This window comes from Sceloporus occidentalis, unplaced genomic scaffold (genome assembly GCF_023333645.1).
Source record: "Sceloporus occidentalis isolate IW3139 unplaced genomic scaffold, rSceOcc1.0.p SCAF_4, whole genome shotgun sequence".
Classification (NCBI taxonomy): Eukaryota; Metazoa; Chordata; class Lepidosauria; order Squamata; family Phrynosomatidae; genus Sceloporus; species Sceloporus occidentalis.
Window position 1 is genome coordinate 36,688,831 of NW_028316984.1, and position 18,791 is coordinate 36,707,621.

At 38.2% G+C, this 18,791-nt stretch overlaps 1 protein-coding gene across 1 annotated transcript in view; it reads left to right on the plus strand.

The window, feature by feature from the left end:
* The window catches only part of LOC149313746 (dynein axonemal heavy chain 11-like), a 62,843-nt gene that overhangs the window by 41,727 nt on the left and 2,325 nt on the right, over nucleotides 1-18,791 (plus strand). The window contains exons 19-24 of the mRNA XM_089523028.1: nucleotides 4,248-4,386; nucleotides 8,602-8,694; nucleotides 10,642-10,836; nucleotides 14,913-14,990; nucleotides 17,473-17,605; nucleotides 17,707-17,834. Of these exons, the coding sequence (XP_089379154.1) occupies nucleotides 4,248-4,386; nucleotides 8,602-8,694; nucleotides 10,642-10,836; nucleotides 14,913-14,990; nucleotides 17,473-17,605; nucleotides 17,707-17,834 (766 nt within the window). The remainder of the gene's footprint in view (nucleotides 1-4,247; nucleotides 4,387-8,601; nucleotides 8,695-10,641; nucleotides 10,837-14,912; nucleotides 14,991-17,472; nucleotides 17,606-17,706; nucleotides 17,835-18,791) is intronic.

Below are 18,791 nucleotides of genomic sequence, written 5' to 3' on the forward strand. Positions count from 1 at the left end.
GGGCCCAGGACAGAGCCCTGTGGGACCCCACTGGTCACTTCTCTCCAGGATGAAAAGGAGCCATTGTTGAGCACCCTTTGGGTTCGGCCGGTCAACCAATTACAGATCCATTTAACAGTTCCTTTGTCTAGCCCACATTTTACAAGCTTGTTTGCAAGAATGTCATGGGAAACCTTGTCAAAGGCCTTACTGAAATCAAGATATACTATATCCACAGCATTCCCTTCATCTACCAAGCTGGTAATTTTGTCAAAGAAAGAGATTAGATTTGTCTGGCATGACTTGTTTCTCTGAAACCCATGTTGACTTTTTGTGATTATGGCATTGCCTTCTAGATGTTCACAGACTCTCTGTTTAATGATCTGCTCCAGAATCTTTCCTAGAACTGATGTCAGACTAACTGGGCGATAATTGTTGGGATCCTCTTTTTCCCCCTTTTTGAAGATGGGGACAACGTTTGCCCTCCTCCAGTCTGCTGGGATCTCTCCTGTTCTCCAGGAGTTTTCAAATATGATTGCCAATGGCTCCGATATTACTTTTGCCAGTTCTTTTAATACCCTTGGATGGAGTTCATCTGGTCCCGGAGACTTAAATTCATTTAGATTAACAAGGTGTTCCTCTACTATCTCTTTACTTATTCTGTGCTGAAATTCCCCTATTCTGTCCTCTGCTCCATTATCCTCAGGTTGAGCACCCTTTGCCTTTTCTGAGAAGACTGAGGCAAAGAAGGTGTTGAGTAATTCTGCCTTTTCTCTATCTCCTGTTAGCATTTTGCCATCTTCTCCACGCAGTGGCCCTACCGTTTCCTTCTTCTTCCTCTTGCTGCGGACATATCCAAAAAAGCCCTTTTTATTGTTCTTAACCTCTCTAGCAAGCCTGAGTTCATTCTGCGATTTAGCTTTTCTGACTTTACCCCTACACATGCCTGCTATTTCTTTGAATTCCTTTTTCGTGATTTCCCCCTTTTTCCATTTCTTATACATGTTCTGTTTCAAACTTAGCTCGGTTGAAAGTTCCTTAGTCATCCATCCTGGTTTCTTGAGACACCTCCCGTTTTTCTTTCTCACTGGAACTGTTTGAAATTGTGCCTTCAGTATCTCCCTTTTGAGAAAGTCCCATCCGTCCTGAACTCCTTTATCTTTTAGTATTTCTGACCATGGAATCGCCCTCAGTACTTCTCTAAGTTTACTGAAATCCGCTCTCCTAAAGTCTAGGATGCGTGTCTGACTCTGCCTGGCTTCTCCTCTCCATTGTATAACAAACTCCAGGAGAACATGGTCGCTTCCACCTAAGGATCCCACCACTTGCACCCCATTAACCAAGTCATCCTTGTTGGTTAGGATCAGATCTAAAATAGCTGACCCCCTTGTTGCCTCTTCCACCTTTTGGACCATGAAATTGTCTTCCAGGCAAGTGAGGAATTTGCTAGACCTTGAGGATTTTGCTGAGTTTGACTTCCAGCAAATATCAGGATAGTTGAAGTCGCCCATCACTACTACATCTCTCTTTTCTGACTGTGTGGTCATCTGTTCTAGAAAGATATCATCCAATTCCTCAGTCTGACTTGGGGGTCTGTAGTAGACTCCCACCGTAACACCCTTGTTGTTTCCCTCCCCTTTGATTCTTATCCAGATGCTCTCCACCTGGCTTCCATGATTGATGTCCAGGATCTCTTCACTGGTGTAAATATCTCTGACATATAGTGCTATTCCTCCTCCTTTCCTGTTTGGCCTATTTCTCTTAATAAGGTTATACCCCTCTATTTCCACATTCCAATCATGAGACTCATCCCACCAGGTTTCAGTGATGCCTATTATATCATATTTGCTTTGTTGTACTAGGAGTTCGAGTTCATCTTGCTTATTTCCCATGCTCTGTGCATTAGTGTAGAGACATCGCAGACCATGGTTCCCTTTTACTTGCTGCCTGTGCAAGTTTTTTTGCCTCCCACTGCTGGGTCCTTGCACTGTTTGCCTTGTTTCCTCTATGTCAGTTTGACTATTTCCGCCATCCCTTTTAGAGATTACCATACTGACCCGTAAATAAGTCAACCTAGGATTTTGGGGTCAATTTTTGGACATAAATTTTTAGACTTATAGATGAGTATATACAATATTTTATTTTAGAAAATACTGTGTTAATTTAAACTCACCTGGAAAGTAGGAATGAAAAATGCTTGTTAAAGATGGAAGTTCCCAGGAAATACTTCATGATGAAGAAAACATTATATGGATCTCCAAAAATAATTGGCACAAAATCTGGTACTTTCAGATTTTTTTGTCAGCTAGAGAGGCTCTCAGGGCCGAGTGGGTCGGTCTGTTGTGGCCCTTGTCAGATTCCCATGTTCCCATCATGTGTCCTATTTCTGCCTTAATTAGGAGTTTTCATTTTCAACCATCAACATAAAAATTTGCATTTAAAAACACATTTCCAAATGTATGTTTTCTCAAAATATGCATGTCTAAATGCATCTTCTCTTAATACTCCCATTTTAAAATGTATTTTACACCTTTCTGAGCTGATACTGGAAATTTGAAAAATGTTATTGGGCAGATAACCAATGCATATTCATTCCCATGTATTAGTCCTGTAGAGGTGGATGACATTTGTCTGTATTGACATTTGCAAGGTCAAAATATTAAAGCTTTCACAAAATTAATACTCTGATATTTAGGTCAGGACTGGGAGAGCTGTAGCCTTCCAGATGTTTTTGTGCTGCAGCTTCTATCATTTCTCATCATCAGCTTTGCTGGCTAGGATGCCTGAGACCTGCTTCCCAACAACATCTGGAGGGGGCAGTCCGTCCCCTGCCCATGCTTTAGATGAAGGTCTCACAAACAGGAAATAATCAGTATACAGTTAGTTATTTACTTTGTTATTACTATATTTTCAAAGCCACGGTTGTATAAGTTACTTCTGGGATTTTCTTCCTGGAACATCCTTAGCTGGATCAGAGAAAATATATAGAAATAACAAAGTAAATAATTAACAATGTACTGCCACTTCAGGACTACTAACATGAGCTGAGGCCTGAGGCTGCCACCGCACCATGCCTAATGACACAGCCAGCACTGAATCCGTGTGTGTGTGTGTGTGTTTGTGTATAAGCTGTGACTCCTGGACAAAACTCAATGCCATACAGGCATTGAGTTTTATTCAGAAGTAAAAGAAAAGGTAAACACGCAGGATATGGTTTGTTCACTGGCTGATTTAATGTAAATGCCTTTATGCCCTCTTCAGGCATTTTGAGTAACTTAATTTATTTTTTAACTAATCTGTGAGCTATTATATGCATGCATACATGTCTTGTGGTAAGCTTTCATCTCTCCCATTGTGGGCTTGAGAATAAAAGACATGTTTATATTGCAGAAGCAAATCATTTGGTAAAGTGTGTATTACCATTTCCTAACATGGGGCAACATACCAAAGAGAATAACAAAAGACTGCTCTCCCACCCTACCCCACCTTTTTGGTGCACATATAAATAGTTTCCAGGCTGTGCTGGTGAATGGAAGGCATGTCCATACCCTCTATATCAACTGGTTTCCATATCTGTGAAGATCTTACCTAAATAAAAGATTCAAGTCTGCCTTTGCCCCATTAGGTAGAATTATACAGCTGCCTTAAGTCTGTTGGAGTGGCAGAGAGAAGTAGTTCGCCAGTAATATTTTCTGAGCCCCCTGGCCACTTCCCTCTGCTTCAGGACAGAGATGTGTGTGCCATACAGGCTGCCCTGCATGCCATAAACAAGACAAGGTTAATAATAATAATAATAATAATAATCATCATCATCATCATCATCATCATCCCTCACCTACCAGTCCAGTTAATTTTTGTATCTAGAATGAGATTTGTCTGACATCTTGTTCTTCAACTTAGGCAGGAAAACATCTTGAAAAGATAATTTCCCTAGAAGTAAATGAAGTCAGAATTAATAGTTTTATGACCACTTCTCACTAACAGTCACTCCCAGAAGCACTCAGGTTTGGATATTCTAGAAGTCAACTTGTGCTAAACATTCCATGTTTGACACCAAAGGCAAGAAATCAGCATATACATAATTTGTGGAAGTTATTTCCCAAATTACTTTTATGGACTCTAGTTCCAGTGAGCAAGGCCACTGGTAACTTTCCCAAGCATTGCTTTGACAATGGTTCACTTGGGAACTGTGGTTCACAGGGAAACTGTGAAAATTTGTAATGAAGGCCAATATTATAGAATTTTAATCTATTTAATCAATCTGACAGGCCCTGTGCAATGGTGATTCCAGATCTCGAACTCATTTGTGAAATAATGCTGGTGGCAGAAGGATTTGTGGATGCCCGGTTGCTTTCTAGAAAGTTTATTTGCCTCTACAAACTCTGCCATGAACTCCTTTCCAAACAGGTGACTGAATATGATGGTTATGTTTTTATTTATATTTTCCTTTTATCTAAAGATTGATCATCAATGCAATTTGTAATACTGTTTTAAAATATATATTAAACAATCACTACAACAATGAGATAGAAAAAATGTGATTTATGTGGGCTAGGTGGACTAGAAGACCATCAGAATTAAACTCTGTCAGAAGTTAGAGTAAGCTTATACGTTTTCAGTTAAGAGCAGGCATTGTAAAAATTAAAATTTCCTTCACTATTGCTGGTTAATTAGCTTTTTGCTGAATTTGGGTCATGTGTATTGGTATACTTTCTGTCAAACCTGTACATTTTGAAACAGATGCAAATTTGTTCTGCAGCAAATTTGTACTAGAGCAATTTCAGTTCTAGATTTCTTTTGGTAGCTGTAAAATAATTTATAAATTATAATTAAGCAATTTGAAAGATTCAGTATTCATAATTTAGTAAACAGTTATCACTTATTTTAATTTTTAAAAACACCTCAAATTATTTCTCTTTATGCTGCTTTAAGTTTGAGTACTCTCTGGTGAAATGCTAAATATTTCAACATTTAACTAAACGTCAGGTTAAATATTTTCAAGAACTTCATGATAATGTCATAATTGTGACTAAACAACAAATGTGTATACAGAAAAGTTAATTAAATTTACTCACCTGTGACACTTCTGTATTCATGATTGTTATTTAGTACAATTATTACACTCCATGTTGAATCTCTCCTATCCAGAATTTTGGAATCCGAAATACTCCAAAATCCAAAACTTTTTTCATGAGTGGCTAAGGTAGTGGCACCTTTGCTTTGTGATGGTTGAGTGTACACAAACTTTGTTTCATGCACAAAATTATTAAAAATAATTTATAAAATTACCATTATGCTATGTGTATAAGGTACATATGAAATACAAATGAATTTTGTGTTTAGACCTGGGCCCCACCTATAAGATATCTCATTAAATATATGCAAATATTGCAAAATAAAAAAAATAAATCAAAAATTCAAACAGCTTCTGGTTCCAAGCATTTTGGATAAGGGAGACTCAACCTGTATTGCCATGATCATAATTGCACCCCAACATACTTTACCAGGCATCAGCTACATGAGGAGAAGCAGGTTCAGTCTCCCAGTGGTTGGGGCATGGATGAATAATGCTTCTGTCAGGCTGGGGAAGTATGCTGGGAGAGATTATTTTATTAAATGTACTTAACTAAATAGCTGATGTAGTTTGGTTGGCTACAGTTTCTAGGTTTCAGTGATGTAGTAAAGCAGCAAAAGGGGACTAAAAATTCCTGTCTACCTATATGAGGCCCAAAATTGAATTACAGCCACAGGAGACTCCTGACTCCATCCAGATACAATTAAGCTCAGTGCCATCTAATAATAAAACAATGATGACAGCCATCATTATGTGAACTTCCACATGGCACTAAAGTGGTATTGCCCATGTATAGCTTTATGTAGTCACTGGGAACCAGGTTAGCATTATTCTCATTTGAAGAAAGGGAAGGCATGTTGTTTCATGTCATGGAATTTCTTGTTCAGTAGAATTGTTCAAGACAAAGTTTGGGGGAACTTGTGGGTCTCCAGGTACAGAGATATACCTGAGCCAGCATATCCAGTGCACAGGGAGTATGGGAATCATATTCCAGTAGCCTCTGGAGGATCACAGGTTGTCCACTGTAATAAGACACTGGCAGCAACAAAACTGAGCACGCTAGATGGATTTTAAATATTCAAATAAGACCATTTTAGTGTAAGCTAAAAAAAATTCTTTGAGACAATGTGATTATATGTAAATTACGTTTTCTGCAGAGCATGTTGAGTTGTCTTACTGTTGATAACAGATGAAACCCATACTGGATATGATTAATCCTGCCTTGTTTATTTTTACAATTTATTCTGATGTGTCTCCCTGGCTAATGGAATGGCAAAGTTAAGCCAATAATTGCAAATAGGAGTATGAGGTGGAGAATTTCTTAAACTCATTAGTTGCTTCTCTTTAGTCTTTAAAAAGATTATATGTTTAATTCATAAAAGATCACCATAATCTTTTTATTCAGACTTTTGTACTCAGATGTTTACTTACAGTATTTGATAAACCAAAGGAATATATATACTGAATATATACTAATGATAGTTTCATTCAGATTACAGTATTCTATGGAGCTGGAAGACAAAGGCTGAATGGCACTAGCTATGAAATTAGAATACCTCTATAGTAGGGCTGGAAAACTTGTGCATTCCAGATACTGTCAGAGAAAAATTCCCACCATCCTTCATTATTAGCTAAACTGGCTATAACTTGATGGGACCTGCAATCCAACAATATCTAAAGAGTTGTATTATTCCTGCCCTTGAGTCAGAGTGATTAGCTTGAACATATCCTTTGTTCTAATGCCATATTTGTTATAAAAAGTCTAGTGAATGGTAGGGATGGGAAGAATATTCAACAAATTTGACAAATGATTGAAAAACACATTCCTTGAGTATTGAGAAACCCTGATGAAAAGTATCCTGGACTGACTATAATCTTTGCAGTTCTAGATTTATGCTACATAAAAATTGCATGTGATTGTTTTGCAGAGAAAACAACATTTTCTGTGAAGGAAATAGCATTTTCTGCATAGAAAATGATATTTTTGCATTTAATTAATATTTTCTGCACACAAAATGCTGTAGTTATTCTGCACAAAATTTACACATCTTTTTCTGTGGCAGAAACAGAATTTTCTGTGCAGAAAATGTTATTTCTTTGAAATGTTGTTTCCTGCATGTCAGATTTGTGCTGAATAAATTCTGAATTGCAAATAGTTTTTGAAAAATGCACAGTTTTCAAAGACTTTCTTGTAGCCAGAGGAAAACTGTTAAAACTATTCATTGCTTCCTTTTGAGAAGAAAAGTAGAGAAGAATTACGTCCTTATTTAACACAATTGATAGTAATAAGAGTTACAATGAAAGCAGCCCATTTACACTACCCAATTATTGCACTATTATTCCACTTTAACTGCCATGCTTTCATCTCTGAAATCCTGGGATTTTCAGTTTTGTGAAGAATTATTGCTCTCTAGCTGAGAATGCTAAATACCCCTCCCTAAACTGCAAGTCCCAGCACCATTATTGTATAGTGTGCATGGGCCAGGAGATCAATATTTTATTCTAAGATACAGAAGGATGGTTTCATTGCCTGAGCAATCCAAATGGAACCTCTTGACGTGCCCAACATTCAGCAAACTCATACTGATCTTATACCTTCTCAGCTGTCATGTCATCTTCCAAAAAAGGCTGATAATTGAAATGTTGTGAGAATGCTGTGAAATCTCTTTTAGAGTTTCCTGCCCTTATCTATGAAAGATACAATTCAAGGCAAGGGTCCGAAAGTTCCCTTGGCAGGAGAAATGAATGTTTTAAATCCATTTAAGACAATGATTTGAAATATGATGGGGTCACTTCACTGACTTGTTGGAATCTTGCAAACCAGTGGGTATCAAGTGCCAGGGTGCACTGTAGTTTATTCTGACACAGGAATGATGGGACATGATTTTTTAATTCTAGATATTTTGATACCTGTGCTGTTTTGTGTGCTATTTATTGCAAATAATTCTGAGGCTGCCCTACAAGCTACTGGCAGAAGTGTATGTGATGGGCTTTTCTTTATCTATAGTTTCAATATACAGTATAGGCTGGATTATGACCTAGGTGTATACAGTGGGACTAATGGAAACAGTTTTCTCTAACCTCTCATCTCCATGGCAGCTCAGACATCCTTTTGCAGAAATGGCTTCTGCACAATTTGAGGTGTGTGAGTGAAGGTGGTGGTTCCTCCCTCAGCACCATCACTATCATATTCTGTGTGGCCCACCAAACCCCTCTATAGCATTCTGGAAGGTTTCAGCAGATGCTGCATGGAGAAGAGAGCTAGGGAGTCTATTTCTGCTCATCTCAGTGTTTTAAAGTTTGAAATTCCATCATTATAACTTTTAAAATATTTTTCTATTTTAATTTTTTTTAAAAATATATTGTTTTGGAATAGCTGGAGCTTTCACTGGGGGAAAAACAAGTACCCACTGGAAGCATTTGAGGTTTTCTTCCACATAAATTCATATAGGTTCGGATAAGTTGCAATGATTAATGTCTTCCATTTAAAAGATTGTGAAATGACTGAAAAGTGATGAGATGATCCATTGTTTGTTTCTCTTCCATAGGATCATTATGATTGGGGTCTTAGAGCTATAAAATCTGTTCTAGTTGTGGCTGGATCACTGAAACGAGAAGAGCAAAGCAAACCTGAAGATCAGGTTATCTCTCTAAAATGCCTAATTCTCTTGATATGTATGAAGACAGATTAATTTCTAAAGAACTGTCAATATTATCAGTTACCTATTAATTTTGATCTAATCTCTGTCTTCTCTACTAAATATCTGGCTTATGCTCTGATCATCTTCTCATTTCCTAATGCAGCCTTCTGCCTTCATTTTGTAGACCTCTCTTCCCAAACTCTGCTGCCATAATTGCTCACCTCATCTGTCACTTAGAGCTTGTGACCTCCTCCCTCCTTAAAAAAAACACCCGTCAGTGGCTTCCATTGTGTCCAACCGATACTCCTTCTGTTACCTTTCAGGTTTTCTGCAACCTTGCTTGCTCTGTCCTTCAGCCCCTATTAACTGCTCATTATATTTTCTCTTCCAGCTCTACCAGCCTCAACTGTTTGACACTCTCTTGTTCTCTAATGCAACACAACTTTGCCCTTTCTTTATTACATGCATGGAATACCCTTATTAGACATGTATGTGGTTCCAGAACATCTTTCCTTTCATTCAAGTCCATTCCCAAAACCCATTTTGTCAATTATGCCTTTGGCAGAAAATAAGGGTTTGCTCCCTTATTTTTCTTATTAAACTGGTCTCTTCCTCCATTTGATTTTTATTGTTTACTTTTGTACATTCCTGTGGATAAGAACTAATTACTGCTGTTTATGTCAATGGAGATACAGTCAGCCCTTCATATTCATGGGGGTTCAGTTCCGCCCCCCCCCCCCAGATGCTAAAAACCATGGGATCTTAAATCCTGTGATTCTTTTTTTTAATTAAAATGTTATTAATAGATTCTAAAACAAAACATGACAACAAACAGTACACCAAATCAACAACAAATACAGGCAATAACCCAGGTAAGGGGCCCTGAAAGTTATAGATAAAAGGTGTGTTCAAGGATCCTGAAAGACATTTTTCCATAAAAATTTAGCTAAAATTGGGGGATGTCTAGAGACTAAATCTTGCTGGATGTATGTCTAGAGATTAAATCTTGCTGGATGTATTCAATAAATGGGTGCCAAATCTTATGAAAGGTCAATCCAGAGTGTAAGCCTCTCGCTCTATTATTATTATCTGCCATTTTCTCCTTTAGCCACAAGTCCCAGAGTATAGTCCACCATCCTGCAATATTCAACTTTCCAGTTTTCCAGTTCCTGGCTATCTCAAGCCTGGCAACAGTCAGAAGCAAACTGTGATTCTTAATGCACACACTGCCAATAGGGACAATGGAGTGGGGTCATCTGTTGATGCTCAGACCTATGGATGGCAAGCCTGTGGTTGGGGCAGACAGACTGTATTGTTGCTGCTTCTTCTCATTCCCCTTCCTCTTTTGCTAGTTGTGGTTAACACCATTCTATTTTGGTGAACAGCCTTTTGGGTGGACTGTCTGATTCATCATTTGTATGCAGGTTAGGAATAGAATATCCCTTCAAATGCTGGACTGCAAGCCCTAACAACCCTAGTCAGCACAGCTGATGTTGTAGGATGGTGGGAGCTGCAGTCCAGTGACATCTGGAGTGGCACATGATTCCTACTCCATTTAAATTAGATGGAATGCATGTGTGTATGTTGAGGAAACAATCTGCTTTTAAAGCCTGTCAGAATATTTGGCAGGCATGCACATTGTGCCTAATTCACTGGTTTTAAAGTCACAGATAATCTCCCCTGAACAGACACAGACGCATGGCTTTAACATGTCATTTTCTCATTCACAAAACTAAGTAATTGAACTGTGGTGGGGGTGGAACTGTTGCAGCATGGCATTTCCAGGATCCAGTCTATGTCACTGCAGGTAGCAGATTGAGTTTAACAAGCCATATGGGTTGTAATTGTTGAAGTATGATTAATTCCTAATGTTTGTTAATTTTATGCCTTACATTATGGTTTGTTATTATTTCATTTAATTATAGTGTCATGTTGGTTTTTCTGAAGGTTTTGATGAGAGCCCTCAGGGATTTTAATCTACCTAAGGTAGTCACTAATGATGTCCCTATCTTTCTGGGCCTGATCAATGACTTGTTCCCATTGCTGGAAGTTCCACGGAAAAGGGATCTGAAGTTGGAACAGCTGGTGCGCCAGTCCATTGCAGAACTCCATTTGCAGCCTGAGGAAAACTTTATACTGAAGGTGGAAATAATGGCTTTCTGCTTAGCTTGTCGAAAATTCTAAATGGCATGATTGAATGCAATAATGATCACTGTTGTTTGATGTCTGTAGGTTCCAACATCTGGCTGTGGCCATTACTGGGCTTTGCGATTAAGTGAAAGCAGTATGTGTGGGCTTCCTGTTTCCTTGTTACAAGCAGCCAGTGCATTTAAAGCCTCTATTTCCATATCAGGAAATTATTCAAGTTTGTCTGTGGGAAAATTAACAGTTTAATGGCGTAATATGATAGCCCATCTTGGCACTCATGTTCAGCTTTTGATTACCTACATTTTATTAAACCTTTGCCTAAAGGTTTTAAAAATGATTTTAGTCCCTTATTAGCCTCTCCTAGACAAGAATCTCAATCATAAACACACACACAAGTTAAAATTAGCTCCAAGTGGCCTTTTGTCTTAAGAAAAGTTCAAGAAGGAATGACTAAAGAGACTGGTTTTTCTACTCTTGGGAGGAGTGGTAGAACTAGTTGGGTTGTTGAGGTTACTGAGGAGGGAGGTAATAAGTGTATGTTCATTACTGTTCTCTCATCATTTCCTGCCCTTTGAGCAAATGATATACTTGAGTCACCCAAGTGAGTGCCCTATTCCATCATATTATCCCTCTTCTGTAATTTGATTTTATGGAAACATTTTTTTTACATAAATCCTGTTGAAGAAAAGATCCCCCTCACACTTTTTAATTGCTTAGAAATATTGATTTGACAGATTAATTTGTCAATGTCACTATATGTTCTGTCACTTACGTATTGTAAATTTTTGTGTGGGTGTACAGATGCATGTACACAGGCACACAGATAAAACAATTGGGTTATGAAGATAGGAAGAAGTGAGAGAAGATTATCACATGGAGGCTTACTGTCCTTAAAATGTGGCTAGACTGTCCCTAAAGCATGAGGGTGCAAGCGCCGGTCGTGCTTGCCTCCCATAATGAAATTGTCCTGTCATTAAAGCGTTTGTGAAGCCACCATTTCTCTCCATAACGGGAACTCCGTTATGCAGAGAAATGGCAGCTCCGTGAATGCTTTAATGACAGGATGCTTCCATGACGATTTCATTACAGGTGACAAACACGACCAGTGATTACACCCTCACACTATAGGGATGATCTAACCACATTTTAAGGACGATAAGCCTCCATGTGATAACTTCCAGAATGTCTAAGCAGTATAACACTTACCTTTTTTCTTCTAGATCTCTCTCTTCCCTCTCCCTCCCCTTCTCTCTCATATCTCTCTTACTGTTCTGGTTTTTAGTTTAAAATAAATTTCTGAGTACATAACAAAGGATAACTTTTTGATACATACAGTTGAAAACAAAAGAATAATGAAATCAGTTGAACAAAACAAAATAGGGTAATATGCTTGCTCAGAACTTGTTGTCTTCTCTGAGGTTTGTACCTTAATTAGTGAATTTAGGATTACAGCTTTAATACAGCAGCAGAATAAAACTATTTTATCCCAAAGCCTTTAAGATACTGAACTAAAATGGCATATTTTGACTAGTGCCTAAATTTAAAATTCTCCCATAGGGAGGGCATTTCATAATCCTAGCAACCACTTGTTTGTGTTCATGAACTATACAGAGAAATACTGTAGCAAAGCTAGCACTATTTCACAATCCTATAAAACTTTGAAAATTTTGCCTAAAGTAGATTTGTCAAGGTCTGCCATTTTAGCCCCTATTTCTGTTGCAGGTGCTTTAGAAAAAATAACATTAGTATAAATGGCCTCCATAGAGTTTCAGTTCATTTTATGTCACTGTGATTGCTTGTGAATAAGGAGAAAAAGACAGCCTTATATTTAACAAACTTTTACTTGTTACATAGTAAGTTATCTCAATATTCAATATTCTCAATAAATCACCTGTACAGAAGTTTTCATAATATGCAAATTTATTTACATTTAATTAGTTAAAAATTAAGCAGTTAAAAATAGATGATTAATCAACTAAGTTCTTTAGGTGGTTGACAGCCCTACTAAAAATCTTTGCAAGTACCTTAACATGAACAGTGGCAAACTGTATGGGGAAGCATGGAGCAATAGCTCAGAAGCAGAGATCATGTAAAAAGTCCCAAGTTCAGTCTCAAATTCTCCAGTTTGGGCTGGAAAAAACTTGAATCTAGTCTGAAACTGTTTCCATTTTACCTACAGCAGATTTCCCCAACCTGTTTCCTTCCAGGCATGTTGGCCCATAGTTTGCATCAGCTACTTCCATTGGCTGGTTAGAGATGATGGGACTTACCTTCCAATATATCTTGGAACCAACAGGTTGGTGAAGGCTGCCATAGATAAACTGGGTGTGTAAATCCTCTCTTGCCCTGTTCTGATGTGCAAGAATGAGAGACCATGTAACCTCACTGTGAGATGGTGAGATATTTCTTGCCCTTTCTAGCGAGAGTTCACACATCTGTAAGACCATGGTGTGTGTGTACAAATTGTACAATGATGCAACAGTGCAGTTGCAATAGCTCTGATAATTAATTTTGCAGAACTATTATCTTTTTAATCACTCAGATATTTTCATTTCTTTCATCAGCCAGTCCATCTGCATGCACTCTTCCTTATTTGCTTCACAAAGGAAAAAGATGGTACTTTTTTTTTTTGCACAAATTATAGGTGCCTTCTTAAAGAGCACCATGTTCTTTGCATCATTTTTGTGCTGGAGGCAAGTTCTGTTGTGGAGGCTGGTAATTTCTCATTAGGCTATCTCAGTGTACCAAGACAGCTTCTATCCTGGAGAAAAAGACAGCTTGAAAATGTTCTTCACATCCCAAAGATGGATGATGATGAACTACAAAGACCAACTAGATCACTTACTATAATGTAACTTCCTATGTGCACACTCTTCATTACATTATTGGATTCATACACTGTGTTCCCTTTAAACCAGCAATCTGGCAGTTGGTAGTTCAAGTAAGATATGAAGATTCCTCCTCTCCGTGTAATGTTTTCTAAGGGAAATTTGGAGAAAGATACATGTGAAATAGTCATGCATTCAGATATGTTTTTGGCCTGTAACTCCTAGAACATCTCTATGTGCTATGACTTCTTCTTACTGTGGAGCATTAGCCCCCTACTAGCTGTTTCTCCCTACTGCCTAACCTCAAGGAATTCTGGATCTGGGAATTCTTGAGTGACTATATCACATAGCCTGTTTATCAAACTCCATGTCCATGGCTTCAGGAACTTGTCTGTTTATCAAACTCCATGTCCAGGTTTAACTTTGGAAGCTCACATTCCAGCAATTCACTGGTCAGAGGGTTGGTGGTTCTGCTCTAAACACTGCTTGTGACTGTGTTCAATAAATCTCATAAGATCTGGACAATAGGTCCATAAATGCAGGGAAATCAGTTTTCAAAAATTACCTCAGCCATGATGTGTGATTTATCCTCAAATTTTCCTTCATGGTAACAAGTCTTTAGTCTGAATTCCCCCCCCCCCCCCCGTTTACAACTCTGGGGCCCAGTGTAAAAGCTGTCACCCCTGCCTCTCTCCAGCTCTGGTGCTGCATTCAGCAAATGCATAAGACAAGCACATTTTAACAGCTTTTACATTATATTTCTGTTGTATATCTATATCTATTTCTGTTTTCTCAAGTTCCTGCTGCCTAATGGCATGTCCCTGCCACAGGATCACCAAAATCTATTGGAAAGATCCATTGTCCATGTAAAATTAGGAACAGCAATATACTACTTCTGGACAATGAGAAGTCAATGCTGCTATTATTAACCCCATTGTTTCAGCAGTAGGATCACACAGAGCATGTCTGACCCAGCCAATAGAAAACCAACTTACAGCATAGTATCTGTGTAAATATACTCAGCAGCTGGTGGGAGAGCAAAGTAAAATGGGCAATTTTTTATGAAATGAGAGAATAAAATTGGAGTGATGTTTATTGAAATGTGGGAAGAAAAGTATTCTTTGATTCTTTTTCTTGATTCTTACAGTTTTCTTAATATATAGCAATGTCTGTAAAATGTGTTTGCCATTATATCACTCTCCCTATCTAACCCCCCATCCCATTTTCTTGAATGACATTTAGGTTATGCAGTTAGAAGAACTATTGGCTGTCAGGCACTCAGTCTTTGTGGTTGGAAATGCTGGAACAGGGAAAAGCCAGGTAAATAAAGAATTCACACATACACTGGTTTGGTAAATGAATATCAATCGAGAGAATGTAAATTAGTTAATGCAGGTTATAATACGCTGGCTGCATTCAGGATTCTCAGCAACATGTCATATGAGTATATTCTGATATGAAGGAGCAGGGCCAGCTCAATATCTTTTGCTGCCTAAGGCAAAGGTGCAAAAACAGCAATATACTCCATTTCCCATTCCATGAATAGCAGCTGGCTGGACTGGTGTCTGAATCATACTTCAGTGCAAGCTGCCTGTTCCTGCTCTGATATCAGTGGGGTAGCACAGTGGGCACAAGACACATTGTGCCGAATGGCTTTGCCCACCAGTGCCTGGCTGCTACTCTAACCCTGCAGGATCATACTAACGGAAGCAGCCACTTCACCCTATCTAATGAGAGCCAGTGTGGTGCAGTAGTGGTTTGAGCATAGGACTAGGACTTTGGAGACCAGGGTGTGATTCCCCACTCAGCTATAGAAACAGTTTGGGTGAGTCACATACCCTCAGCCCCAGAAAATCCCGTGATAGGGTTGCCTTAGAACCACCATGAATAGATGATGACTTAAAGGTACACAGCAATGATAGCTTTGACATTTTCAATTCTTCATAGTGCTGAGCTCTCCTAATAAACTCTGGGTGAATCATATACTCTTAGCCCCAGGCAACCCCATGATAGAGTTACCTTAGGGACACCATAAATCAGAAACTACTTGAAGGCACACAACATCAACAGGAATCATAGGTTTGACTTTTTCAGTTGGCCATAGTGCTAATCTCTCCTAATAAAGCATGGGATGGTGGTGTATCATTTTAAAGTATTTTTTAACATTTGTATCTTTTTAATTGTATTTTATTCTTTTAATAAGTAACTTGTTTTAATATTCTATTTTAATGCACTATTTTTGTATGCTTTTAATTGTACTGTTTTTAATGTGAGAAAGGGTAGGATATAATAATAATAATAATAATAATAATCTTAAACTACATTGTGTACAAATTGATGCTAAACCTTCAAAACAAAGATCTGCAGTTGTTGGATTCAAAGCAGAGATAATTGAATCCACTTGTATTTCTTGATAGAAAGTTGATAGGTTGTATTAATAAATATCATCTTTTTTGCATAATGGCTTGGATTCCAATGAGCAAGAAAATACTCCTGCTTGTAAAAGGCAATTTCTCCCTTGCCTTGTTCATCCAGTTTCCCTGTGCTGCAGGGCTTAAACCTAATTTTAAGACAACAAAATAAACTGGCTTAAAACCAAATACTTTTGCTTTTCTAAATGCACAGTAAGCTCCCTCTAGATTCCTAAATAGTAGCTTAATGTTTAAGCCAATTTTCAGGTTATATGGAAACCTTACTGATTTCACTTCCCAAAAGTTTATGATGTATGTGTATTGTTTTCTCGCTTACATATATTCTTCATATTTCCATCCATACACAGAACACGGTATGTATAATTAAAGCAAAGCATGTATAACTAATTGTCACTTGTTTCTCTTATATTGCATTCATATGTAATAGGGTTGAAAAACTGCAGTTTTATAAAGAAAGGGAAAAGATAGTAGAAAATATGTCACAGCAAGCAAAAGCTGAAGAACGTGTCTTTAGTGCTATGAGGAAATTAAATGACTGAGGCATTTTGTAGATTTTTACACATGATTTAATTTAGGTATATTCTGAATATAGTTTGAAGTATTTTCCTAAACAAATATATTTGCCTGCAACTGCCAGGGCCATCCTTATCACTAAGCTAAACCGGCTCCCTGTCTTACCATCTGTTTTTGTTGGAGGGCCGAACTGGGTGTGCCATACACTAGTTTTCCTGGTCTCCTTAATTACAGGGAGTGGGCCGATGCTGTCCCATTAGTAGTATTCAAGTACAAGTCATCTGGCAGTCAGTCAACTTCTATATGTGATAAGTGGGGAGCACCCTCTTTTTCTTCACCTTAGGCAGAAAAGTATTTTGAGCCAGCTCAAGTATGGGCCTGAACAGACAGGCCAAAATAAAGCTGCTTTGGGTCACTTTGGAGTTATGTTGTTTAAATGCTGCATGCATCCTAAGAAGCTGGAAGCCACGCCAAAGCCACGCTCCAGAGTGCAGCTTTGGCACAGCTTCTGGCCTTTTAAGATGTGTGTATCATTTAAACAGCATACCTCCAAAGTGACCCAAAGCAGCTTTACTTTGGCCTGTCTGTTCAGGCCCTATATTAAGCATCATTTACTTGGTGGCAAAGCCAAGTTTGCTGTGGAATAGTATGTGAAATGGTTGGTACCAAAGAGAAATAATTTTTGAAGCATAGTTTGGGCAATGTGGTACAATTGAAGCTACTACTTGATTATAGGATAGGCACAGCAGACTGTTCTAGCTTTCAGTATTAAAAACCCTGCATATTACAGTATGAAGCTGAGAAATAATTTTGGGCATGGTTTGTAATTGATGCATGATACGATGTTCTAACTTTAGATATTAAAGACACTGCACGTGACCTACTCCAATATGATGCTGAGGCCAGTATGGAATGATATCAATCCAAAAGCTGTCACCACAGATGAACTCTTTGGGTTCCTTCATCCATCAACAAGGGAGTGGAAAGATGGTATTTCTAAGAATTATAAATCAAATTATTAATGTTAATATATAGAGAATAATCAAGTTTTAAAAAAATATAGCTTATTTTTGTTTTTGTTTAATCTAAAGGTTTATTTTCATCCACTATGAGAGAACTGGCTAGTATTGCCCATGAGGGTCCAAAATGGATTGTACTAGATGGAGACATTGATCCTATGTGGATAGAATCACTCAACACTGTCATGGATGACAATAAGGTTTGTTGAAATCATGCTATTAATAACTTTGTTCTCTGATGCTAAGTATTTATGCTTGGTATAGTTATATGGAGACCCAGCATGGTGTATTGGTTTGAGCTATGACTCTGGAGACCAAGATTCAAATTCCCACGGAGCCATGGAAACCCACTAGATGGTTGCCATAAGCTGGAAATGACTTGAAGGCACACAACAAGAGTTATGTACCCTCTTATAATTCATTTGTATATTTCATTCACTTTTAAAATTAATCTGTACCACACCTTCTCCTTATACAGATGAAGAGGTGTTGTAACCTGAATACAGTTGTCCACATTCTGGCAAGATTCAGGTTGAAAATGTTAGCTAGTGCAGAATATGGTAGCTAGATTGTTAAACGGATTTTGTCATTCTGGAATATTTTGCCACTGTCAAATATTTCATTATCTTCGATTTTGTTTCTATATACAATTTGAAACATTATAAAGAGGCTCGTAGCCTCTCAAAGACATATATAGGAGCTTATCACTTGGCATTTTAAATTAGCTCCAGCCTCCCGGGCTGCAGACAGGACGCGGGATGCAGGCGGGGATTATCGCACATTAAATCGCTGCCGAATCGCCAGCTGCCATCAGCCTGAATGAAAGCTTTCTGACTTCTAAAAAGTGCTGGGGGAGCGTAGCTTGGGCCTGGGCTCATGGCGGCCAGCGATTCAACAGTAATTTAGTGTGTGATAATCCCTCCTACCTGTGTCCTGACTGCAGTTTGGAGGCTGGAGCTGATTTAAAATGCCGAACGATAAGCTCCATAGGATCTTGAGGAACTGCCTTTATTTCCAACAAGTAACAGAAAGGGTTTATTTCCTTGCCTTGCTTTTTTATCCCATATTCCCCATGGCCAGCAAGGTCCATGACCTTTACTTACAGCTCTCCCTTCGTTATCATACTAAATTTTGATACAACATCTCAAGAAAGATGA